The sequence below is a fragment of the Symphodus melops genome (assembly GCF_947650265.1).
Source record: "Symphodus melops genome assembly, chromosome: 8".
NCBI lineage: Eukaryota > Metazoa > Chordata > Actinopteri > Labriformes > Labridae > Symphodus > Symphodus melops.
The window spans coordinates 19024134-19035872 of NC_136698.1; the positions used below are offsets into that span (position 1 = coordinate 19024134).

At 41.9% G+C, this 11739-nt stretch overlaps 1 protein-coding gene across 1 annotated transcript in view; it reads left to right on the forward strand.

The window, feature by feature from the left end:
* Positions 1-11739, forward strand: part of LOC306828587 (uncharacterized protein) — a gene marked incomplete at its 5' end in the record, with an annotated part of 17028 nt that continues 5289 nt past the window's right edge. Inside the window, 18 exons of the mRNA XM_079351110.1 lie at positions 1-1142; positions 1228-1352; positions 5029-5181; positions 5261-5540; positions 5637-5761; positions 6513-6541; positions 6641-6675; positions 6829-6997; positions 9068-9227; positions 9669-9804; positions 9943-9977; positions 10080-10164; positions 10300-10334; positions 10531-10600; positions 10749-10820; positions 10965-10984; positions 11107-11134; positions 11514-11632. Of these exons, the coding sequence (XP_079207236.1) occupies positions 1-1142; positions 1228-1352; positions 5029-5181; positions 5261-5540; positions 5637-5761; positions 6513-6541; positions 6641-6675; positions 6829-6997; positions 9068-9227; positions 9669-9804; positions 9943-9977; positions 10080-10164; positions 10300-10334; positions 10531-10600; positions 10749-10820; positions 10965-10984; positions 11107-11134; positions 11514-11601 (2787 nt within the window). The 3' untranslated portion in view covers positions 11602-11632. The remainder of the gene's footprint in view (positions 1143-1227; positions 1353-5028; positions 5182-5260; positions 5541-5636; positions 5762-6512; positions 6542-6640; positions 6676-6828; positions 6998-9067; positions 9228-9668; positions 9805-9942; positions 9978-10079; positions 10165-10299; positions 10335-10530; positions 10601-10748; positions 10821-10964; positions 10985-11106; positions 11135-11513; positions 11633-11739) is intronic.

The following is an 11739-nucleotide window of genomic DNA, read 5'->3' on the forward strand; positions in this document are numbered from 1 at the left end:
ATGGACTTTAAAGTCCTAAGGGCAAAGTTTCAGGAAGACAATCTCCTCCTGAAACAACCTCGGATCAAACCCACTCTCCCAGAGAAACCAAAAGTCGTTTCCTCTCCCAGCAGCCCCACTCACTACCTGCCTGCAGGGGCCCGACCCTCACTGCTCACCTCTATCAACCAGTCCCTGGACGCAAAGTCAATCAGCGCCCCCAGAGTGGTGTTCAAGGACGAGAAGAAGGAGAGCAAGAAGCCTCTTATCCAGAACAACTCCGAGGAGAAGAGCGACGGGAAGCTGAAGAAAGGAAAAGACAGAACGGGCAAAGGCAGCAAGGAGAAGCTGGACGAGGAAATGTCTGACAAGAAGCAAAAGAAAGACAAAAGGATCTCATCAATATTTTCTTTGACTCCAAAGGAAAACACTGCAGAGCTGGTGCCGGCTAGCCCTCCACCCAAAATCCCAACACTAAAGAAGAAGGGCTTTCTGGGATTCAGGAAGTCATTAAAGAGTGATTCAGGGGAGGTCACGTCAGACCCCATACTGGACGCCCCCAGCCTGACCTCCCCTGGACCTGTTCCTCTCATCCCAGTCCCATCTGACTTCGGAGACTCAACAACTCAGCCTATGATCAGCTTCCAAAAGGCTCTCCTCCCAAACGTTCCCATCTCACCTGACTCCAGTGCTGCTGTGGAAGTGACACCGCCCACCGTGACCCCAGATTCTCTGGAAATCACCCCTCCCCCTGCCTTCATCCCTGCAGTTCCAGAGAGTGAAACCCCTCTTCAGATAGAAACTCTTGCTCTGCCTGTTTCCAGACCAGCCATGCAAAACGACCCTGACCCACCCAGCGCTGTTCCGACCCCCCCGCCCAGCCGTGCTTCTCCTCCCGTGGCCCCCACCCCCTCCCCACCTCCTACTGAGCCTCCAGCTAAAGCTCACCCTGATATAGAAGCTATGATCCTTTCTGCAGTGGAGAAGCCCCCCACTCCAGTCCCGGACCATCTTTCCAAGTCCCCGTCTCCCAAAGCTGAGAGTCCAGTCTCTGCCCTGTCAGCGCTGGAGAGGGCTGAAGAGCTGAGTCCAGCAAAAAGGACTCTACCATGTGACCAGAGGATCTTCAACCTGCTGGAGAAAGCTCGCAAGAAGACCCCCAGGTAAACAATCACACGCGCCCATAGCTTTAAAGAAGGAGTTTGAAAGAGTTATCAACTGACCTAACTATATAACTATCATTTTCAGCACGACAACAACCCCCACCTCATCCTACTCCATCACCCCCCCTCATCAGAGTCCCACCCCATCTCTACCAGAGATCCCACCCGTCGATTACGAGGCGGGAAAACTAGTTAATGGCTTTGACCACAGTAAGTCTGTGTCCATTTCTTCTGCTCTTTTATTTTCATGGGGATTTTCTTCTTGAGTGTGTCTCTGCACGTGAGAAACACAACACTATATGGTATCATCGGGCCACCAGGTACAAGTTGTACACCTGTGCAGCTGTCAGATAAAGAAAACCTGGTATGTTTAATATGGTTTATGCTACAGGGTTGCCTGAAGTGTAGGAGAAGCGGTTTTTAAAGTGACGCACGCATGCACACACACACACACACGCACACACACGCACATACACACACACACACACGCACACACACACAATCCTGACATTCTTTATTCTGTGCCAGAAACAACTGAGCAGCAGGTGGGGCAGAGCTGTGAAGGTATGTGAGCGATGAGAGCTGCAGGTCCATCAGTGTGACGGAGACTCTTTAACGTCTCTTAAAGTGACAACACTGAGAGTGAGAGTCTGCTGCTCTGTTTACTTCATTTACACACGCATTGTTCACGGGGGAATGCTGGAATCTTTAAACCTTTAGGAGAGCCAGCTCCTGTCCTTAACCAGAAAAACTCCATACACCCCTCTGTCAAAACTTCTTCAAAAACAGTCGATCATTTCACAGAACAGGGAGTGTGTTGGTTTACAGCCGCCCCAAACAGGAAGTCTGTTTGAGTTGTTGTGTTGGTGGGTAAAATACTGGAGCACACAATTTAAGGCAAATATATTAAGGACTGGTGTTTCAACATGCTCTATGACTTTCTGAGATTTGTTTGGGCTGAGGGGATCGCAGTGCGTGTCGACACATTTTTTTTCTCTAACCCTTTATAGAGCAAGTGATTATTTTTGGTCATTTCCATACACATTACATATGGCCACCCTTCTGCACCTCAGTAAGGTCAAGAAACATGTGATCCTCATTCAGCCAATCAGAAGAGATCACCCTACGTCACTGACCCTTTGTCAATGTCTACTACACAAACAATTTTTGAAAAATGTTATAACAGAAATAAAGTTCTGTTATGTCCTTGAATAATACTATGAGGTTGAATTTTTGAATTTCAAAGTATTTCAGTGAGTGCCCTGTAAAGGGTTAAGTGATTCATTTGATCCAGTATTATCAGAGCACTGACCTCCGTATGTTGAGGTGCTGAAGCGACAGAGATCTCTGCTCACACTCAATACTTACTCAAGATTTATTCGCAACTCCTGTATCTTGTAAAAGGTTCGACCGTCTTTTTTATAAATGGAGGTTTGGTGGCTTTAAGGAGAGCAACGTAACAGCTGTTACTGGTGAGAAAATATAATCTCACTTTCTGTATTGTTATCAGTCACTTAGAATAACAATCTGAGCCTGTCACTGACAGAAACAACAGCTCTGAGGGATGCATGCCAAAGAGTTCATTTACCCAAAAGGATAACTGCATTAGAGCCTGTTTCACTGCGATTGTCTGAAGCAGCTTTAGGGAAGCCATTGTACAACCTCTTGTATCAACCTCTAGAACCAAAATAAGAATGAAGAAGAGTTTAGTGGAGGAAGCTTCCACTGCACAAATGAAACGCATGTATTTCATTCTGTCATTTATTTTAGTGTAATACAGCAACTTGATACATTTTATTTATGCTAACTTTAGGTTGAAAAGCTTGCTGATAGTGTAAGCTAAATAATGTAAGACTTAATTATTGTCCTCTTTATCTGAAAAAAAATGAATACAAGGGCTGTTCAGTTTGAAAGTGTGCAATTTATTTGTCTTCGTAGTAAAGAAACTTAATTAAATGATGTGTCACCTGTGTAGAACAAAGTGCTTTAGATTACATATAAAGAAGGGCCTTAAAAGCCACAGTTCGAAAACCTAAGACGTGTTTTTGAACACTTGTCAGCTGCTACCTTCTTCTTTGAGCTGTCCTCATTTTTCTCTTCAGAGTGCACTATCTCAACTCTGCAGAGTTTTATCACAACAACATTCACAGAGTGTTCGACTGGTTTGGTCTCCTCACACACTCAATTATCTCTCTCTCTCTCTCTCTCTCTCTCTCTCTCTCTCTCTCTCTCTCTCTCTCTCTCTCTCTCTCTCTTAAACTTCTTTAAGTTTCTACATTTTTATATGTGTTGTCCTGTTCTTGCTTTGTTGTGTTCACATGGAAGTCTTGCTGCAAAAAGAAAAAAAAAGTCCTTTACAGCAGGTGTTAGAGGAGAATTATGCTGTTTTTAAACCTGGGACCTGGTTTTACATATTTGTGAGAGGTGTTAATCACTATGTAAAGAAATTTGCCCCAGATTGCTTCAGCAGGTGGCAATGCTTGTTTACTGAAAGGATCCTTACACAGATTTGTGTTATCTGAGTTCAGAGGTGCTGGCCCATGAAAGAGTATTACATTAGGCCCCACAACTACAGCCTCAGCCCTGCAGTAATTGTTTAACACCCCCTCCATTACACAAAGTCCCATCAAAACCTTTCAAATAACATGGTCAAAATATTCCTTACTACATTTTAAAAAGACATAATCTCTTATTTTAATGCTCAATTGAAAATAAGTAAAGCTTAAAAAACCTCCCGTGTTTTGGAGAGGAACAAATTAATCAAAAGTTGAATAGCACACATACATTAGCAATGTTTCAGTACGCAAACTTGCAACTTTTGGTGATTAAGAAGAGGAAATAATCCAATAATCAGCTACTTAAAATCAGATATCAACACCACCAAATGTTGTATTAAAAAAGATTTAAACGTGTGTTACACCCTGAACTGAAGTTTAAATTCGACAATAACAATGAACTAAACATTGCATCAAAAAAACATTCAGAAAAGTTTGAAGGAAACTCCCGCAGTCACAGAAGTTTGACCGACAGCTGACAATCTTTGTTTTTTCTCTCCTGCAAGAATTGTGCTAATTTCTGCGAGCAGTTTTAGCATTCTTATGACTCAGAGAGAAAAACATATATAAATAGATAAAAACAAAGATTTGTTTAGAGGCCTAATACGGGGCCCTTTCTCCACTGGGGGCCCTGGATAATGAGTCCTACTTTTCCCCTCAGTGTGACCAACTCACCATTTGGAGAAACACTAAATAAGCCTGACAAACAGCTAACAGATAACTCACATATTCTGCAAGGTCAAATTCCTGTTTTTATGAATGTAGTCTGGTGTGTTTGTAGAGACTGATGTAACAGCTGTTTGTGGTTTCAAAAAAAATCTTCTTCCTGTTGGACGAATGGCTTTATCTCTAAATGCTAATACCACCCTGAAAATAACAATCTGAGCCTGTCAAGGACAAAAGCAACAACTTTCACTTTGATCCATCAATCAATCAATCAATCTTTTTTTGTTTAGCGTCAATTCATAACGAGTGTTATCTCAAAAAGCAGGTAAAGGACCTGCTTTTTGTCTGTTAACATCAGGGATTATGATGCAGATATTGCAGCTTGTTTTACTGCTTTGATCTTGGCAATGCCAGCCTTTTAAAAATAAAGTATTAATCTAACTAAACTGTATTAATCAAATACAAAATGTGGTCCACATTCAAAAGCATCAGTTTTACTCTTTAATGTGAGAATTTGAGTTTCATATTTTTATTGTACTTCTATCATACTTACAATTACAACCCTTTCACACATGATATGCACGCAAAAATATCTTGAATGTTGCTTCAGTGTCTAGCCTCAGAATCAATGTACTGGACTGACATGGCGTGATGACTCTTTGCAGAGATAGACCCGACCCCTGAGCTGCTGGTGGTTCCACCTCCGCCTCTAAGGAAGGTCCTCCCAGACCCTGACTCTCTGGGTCCGGCACCAGAGAAACCTGACAGGCCTCCATCAGTGAACCTGAGTCAATTCATCCCCCCTCCTCCTGTGGAAGGTTGTTTTCCTGTCAATACATTTTATGCACAGCTTTAGTACACGTAACATGAGCTAATATTGTTTTCATGTTGCTGCAGATTACATGGCTCATGTTGACTTCTCTGAGACGGACACCGCAGACATCCCCGAGTTTGACGACGTGACTTCAGATGCTCACTCTCCCGAGTTGCTGGTGTCAGAGTGGGGGAACGGGGACTACACTGGTCCAGATAGTCCAGCTGGACAGAGCCCACCTCAGTTATACAGTAACGGGATCACTATTCCAGGGGCAGAGGGCCATGCTGCACCGACATACGGAAATAATCCTCTACCAGAATCCATGTTCCCTGAACCCCCGGAATCTACTCCCCCTGCAGGGTTAGACACATCCCCAGCTCTGCCCTCTTTGATTTGACATACTCATCAGCTCTAGTTTTGATTTCTGTTTTTGTTTTTTTTCCTTTTACGATCCAGGGTTCTACCTCTAGTCGGTAATGGCATGTATGAAAGTACAGAAAACGTTTATGAGGACATCCCTGGGTCAGCAACCAAGAAGAAAGGAAAGACTGACGGCAAGAAACGCAAAGGACCACCAAAGAGTGAGGACTCAAGTGTTATCTACAAACATTATAACACTGCAGCCATGTAGTGTTATAATGTCCAACATTCATTTAAATGTTGTGTGGGTGGCAACAAAATGATATTATAATCATTTTTAAAAATATTATATTTTTTTGGGCTCATCCTTTACAGTGCATAGTAATACAAAAGAGTTGCACCAAAATATGAACAGAGCAATGAATAACCACAAGACATTTAACAATAACCCAGTCATCATGACAAGAGCAGTGCAAACAGAAACATGTCATCATTATGGTTTTTTTTGTAAATAATCGTTCAAGGGTTAATACCTTGGCTGTATAAAAAATCAGACGACTTATTAGTTCAACGTTATACTAATATATATATATATATATATATATATATATATATATATATATTAAATGCATTTCACATTTTTGATCTCATTGACTGCATGCTGTTTTGTCCCTTTATATCCATCGCACAGACAGCATCGTCTCCCTCAACAGCAATAGAAAAAAATTACAAAATGACCTTATATAATTGGTACACTTGACATGTATTTTAGTTTTTGTGATATCAACCATATCAATCGCTATTTTGTACAATTGCACATAGGTTTAAAATCTGGTATCATGATAATCCTCCTTTGCAGATCAATGGCTGTCCCAGCAGTATGTAACATCACTGAAAACTGTAAAACTGTGACTGTTAGCCCATGTTGACTTGAAGCATTAAGCACCTGTTTAATGAATGTGTTTTTCACAGATCCATACGTTGAGGGACAACAGGAAACAGTAAGCTTAAACCATTTCAAGTTTGATTGTTTCTTAACGGTCTGAGATTGTTGATGATTTAGATGGCTTGTGCCTTTTCTGTTTTTTTGTTGTTTACAGAATGAAGAGAAAAGCAAGACGATCAGGTTTGGCAAGTAAGGACACCCTTTATCACCCACTTTCTTTTCCTCCCCTCGTCCTCAGTCTGTCAGTGAGGAGAGAGTAACCCCCCCGCCCTCCAAAAAAAAAAGTCTTCTGCTTAAATACCCATTCAAACAACATGGTATCCTTCATTCTGATTTCTTCAGGAACGATAAAAAAGTGGCTGCAGAGGGGCCGGATGAGAAGGAGCTGAAAAAGAAGGAGAAGCAGCGTCTGGAGAAGGAGAAGAAGGAGCAGAAAGAGAAACAGGAGAGGGAGAAGAAAGAGCAGAAGGAGAGGGAGAAGAAGGAGAATGAGATCAAGAAGAAATTCAAAGTGAGTGATGTTATTTTGACAGAGCAGAGGGAGGGTGGGGTCTATGCCTTGGCATACAAACCTGTCCGGATTCATTCCTCGTGCTGAAGAGTCGAGCTGAGCAACATGTTGCTGACTCAGAGGAATCTGAGTTAACACAGCTCTATTGTTGGTGACATTTCTGACAGAAGATCTTTGGATGATTCTTTACTTTATCTCTCGGCTCACTCGCCTCTCATTTGATTTGTTTGGCGTTTTTGAAGACACTGAAGACATAGTGAACGTTTTCGAGTCATTATGCTACTGCTTTGATCGAAAGTTCAACAGCCTCTCATGAAACACCTTTTGGAGAAGTGACATGCAGACAAACAGGCAGAGATTGTGTTATTTATTGTTTTTATTTATACTCTATTTAACCAGGTAATTAACCCATTGAGATCAAGAGCTCTTTCATAGTGTTGACCTGGCCAAGAGGGCACAGCACACATAATAATACATAATAAATGGTACATGATTAAAAACAGTTTACAGACAATACGTTAAGAGAAAACAACAAGTGCAATGTTAAACATAAGGAAGCTTCAACAAAAGAGACAAATAAAATCATCATAAATCATACAGCAAATATTTGGCTGATATCGACTGCTCCTCCTTCAAACAGATTGGATGGATAAGAAAGGGTTTGATCCCCAACATGTCTGATGTGTCCTTGGGCAAGATGCTTAACCTCACAATGTCTGCGTCAGGGGCGTATGAATGGGATTAGTTACCTCTGATGGTCAACATACATAGCAACCACTGCCACTCATTTATTGATGGGTGTGAATGGGTAGGTGTGACATGCGGTAGTCAGTAGTTTAGCGCAATATAAGCACAAGTCCATTTACCATTTGCAGTCTGTGGATGGATTTCTATGTGAAGGACTCTTGACTGTTTGCTCTGTGAAAGCCAAAGGACAGGATGTTAGTGTGTAATCCAGGATTTTTCTTAACCCAGTCTTTATCCAGCGACCTCAATTGTGATGAAAACCTGAAGACATGCTCTTCACATCCTGTATAGGATGACACTTAGACCAACAGCACTTATACAGTTGTCGGAAAGGACCAACAATGTGCAATCACTGACTCGAAGCCTACGCAGGATGTATAAAGTGTCTTTGTGTACTCTTGACGTGGAAGGAAAAGCTTTTGATCCTGAACTTTGAGGCTACTGTGTCAGCCAATCCGAGCAGGAGTTACAAATGATGTAGTTTAAAAAGCAAAGCTGTATAACTGACTTGTTGCAGGCCATGTTCACTCTCATGTGAACAGTATGCTCATATTCATGGAGCCCAGGACACAGGATGCACTTCACATATCAGCCACAGGAGTCATTAATGAGAAAGATTTTTAAACTCTGAATAGCTCATGTCTTTATCTGCACACAGTGTAAAGGGGTTGGTTTTTTTTTTATGAAGGATACAAGTTATTCATAATAAGTTGACTGACTGACTGACTGACTGACTCAAGAAACTTGAAGGAACTTCATGAACATGACTTAAAAATCCACAATGGCTGCTCTGTGCATAAACATGAAGTACAAGCTGAAAATTAAAGGGTTTATTTGTTTTTATTTAATTCAATTAATCACACTCATAGTGTTGTGCAAGTTCTAGCTGTGGACATGTTGACATATTTCTTTCACAATGTGTGTTGACATAACCTGGTATTGGCTAACACAACAAAGCTACTCCTGGAGGCGTCCATGTTGCTTTTCAAACTTGTGACTAAAACAAAGTCAACTCCGGTTCGACATAATTCCAACTCTACCTTTTGAGGAAAATGGAACGGACATAAAAACCTGCCGCAGCTCCAGCTTTGTGTTTGAATTAAAGTTGAGACAGCATTTGAAGCATGGCGGCAACAAGTGACCGATTGGTTCATTTACCAATCAGTCACCCAGGCTTCCTCCATGTTCATATACAGTCAATGAACAAGACAACGATAGACGTCCACATGGCTGGAGCCACTGCTGGCTGAATATCCTAGTGATGCTTGTTTTTATTTTATTTTTTTCATCTGTCACACTTAAGCACTCTTGTTGTGTCTTCAGATCACAGGACAGGAGGATGCCATGTACGAAGCTAAAGTAACCGTCACAAACAAGGGACGTAAGAATGATCTGCCTGTAAGTAACGGCGACGTCATCAGCATCATCCGAACAACCAACTGTCCCAGAGGAAAATGGCTGGCCAAGGACAGCAGCAACAACTGTGAGTCCAAAACTCTCACCCTCTCGTGTTTTGTCACACATGTTCTGTTGTATCAGCTCCGTTCATGGAAGCATGAGAACAAAGCGGGAGTCACTGTGACTGATGTGCATGCAACAAATAAAGGACATAGATCTTAACTTGTAATCAGTTCACTAATCATATAATGCTTTGAAGAAGAAGAAGAAGAAGAAGAAGAAGAACAAGAATACATATAATATAGTTGTATTGGTTGAACAAACAATCGTTTTTCTTACCAGTTAGGCAAAGAACATACTTTACAAATACATTTCAGTGGAGCTTCACTGTAGTGAAAGCATCAGCTTCGACCCCCTTATTCAAAGACAGAAGTTAACACATAGATCTAATTTATATGCGGTAGAAAACGTGAGCACAGAGACTTGACGTGTAATAAGACCTGAAATCAGAGTGCATGCGTCGCAGATGGATACGTTGCTGTCGATCATGTGGAGCTGGACATTCAGGAGATGTTGGCGCTTGGGAAGAAAGCTGCAATCAGCCGCAAGACCAGCAACAACAATAATGTGGTCGAGCCAGACGGGACCAGAACGGGGAGCAGGTGTGTGTGTGTGTGTGTGTGTGTGTGTGTGTGTGTGTGTGTGTGTGTGTGTGTGTGTGTGTGTGTGTGTACAGTAACAAAAGTTTAAGTGTCTGATTAAAAAGATGATTTATGGAAGTTTTTCCTTTCTTTCCTCAGAGTTTCAAATCACTATCCGCTGTCAGAGGAGACCTGTAAGTATCCTCCTGTTTATTTATATGATAAACCTTTTTTTTTTTTTTTTTTTTTTTTAAATGATTGCTTAGCAGTTTGATCGTGTGTGTGTGTGTGTCCAGTCACAGACGACAGTGAGGAGTGGACCGGTGATGAAGATGAGCCTGTCTCTCCTCACCCCAACACGATAGATCCACTGGCTTCACTGTGAGTCCATGTTAGCTTGAACAGCTTCTTTTGTGTTTATATGATTTAGTTTTTTAAGACAGAGACTATCAGCTGCAGCAGAGATGATCTCTGATTCTCACCTTTGTTTAAATGTGACTCTCTTCTTCTCTGCAGAGGTCACTCCAGGACGCTCTCCATGCCCGACATGGGTAAGACCCAATTAACTTTCCAAATGGATGTTTGTTTTTTTGTGCTTTTTTTCCTGTTCTGAAAACTAAAATGTTCAACACTGCTGAAACGCAGATACTTAAAGATTTAAAGACAGCTCAACATTGACCCATAGCTGCTTGTCATTAGATGAGGAAGTGTAACTCTTACAGTTCTGTCCTAACTCCCCTTTTTCAGGAAACAAAGACCTGAATGTGAACCACCAGCACAGTCACAGTGACATCAATCCAGACGGCACAAACGTCCAGTGAGTGTAGCAGCACACAAACTAAACACACACACACACACACACACACGCACACACACACACACACACACACACACACCTACACACACACAAGCAGAGTGTGGATACACAGTACAGTACACATGTATTTTGTCTTTTATTTGAGCAGAGCGAGACATGAAGCACTTCAAAAGTTGGCCACATTTTTCCACTCGCCAAAACCTGTGGAGCCAGCTGCCAGGTAGGCATGCACGCACACACACACACACACACACACACACACACACACACGCACACACACACACACACACACACGCACAAAGACTAACATGCACCTGACTCACACAGAAATGAGGTTTTAATGTGTGCTTCTTTTTCTCTGCAGCAGCACTGCACCAGAGACAAGTGAGTGAAATTTAAAGCAGCATTTTATAGAAATTCAAGAAGTAGACTGAAGGAAATACTTCACAATATTACATGTAATACATCAAACACATGTATTTAGGATATTTTCTCTGTTTCCTCAGGTCCTGTAAAGGAGGAAGCAGCTCCTGTGTAAGTCGACCCACATACACACACAAAAGAAATGCCAAGCATGTTGTGTAACATGTTTTCTTCCTTTTGACCTGTATGAGTTAATAAGCATGAACGGCATGTGTGTTTATTCTTTTCGTGTCTGGGGGAAACAGACACAGCCAAATCCTGTTCTCTCTGTCCAGGAAGTATTATCAGAGAATGAGTGCTTGTTATGAGTCGTGTATGTGTGTGCGTGTGTGTGTGTGTGTGTGTGTGTGTGTGTGTGTGTGTGTGTGTTTGTTTGAACATTCTTCACTGGTGTCATATTCTTGGTTCTTGGTTTGTTCATGGATGCATATTGATATCTGGGGAACATGAGCCAGTGAAGTGATGGTAAATGTGTCCCCCCCCCTCCCAGGCCTGAAGCTGAATCTAACAGCACAGTGGAGGCGGACTTTGATCCAAACGCGTTGTTAATTTTGCCTCCTCCTGACCTTTACGCGTAACCATCGGAGGAGTCATTCTCATAGCTCAAAGGTAAGGTCAACTCACCTGGACTGTGCATAAACATGCCTTTATTTACATCCTCAGACACAACAGCAGATAGTTCAGATGAGTAAATTGTTTGTGTTGTCGAGCTTTGC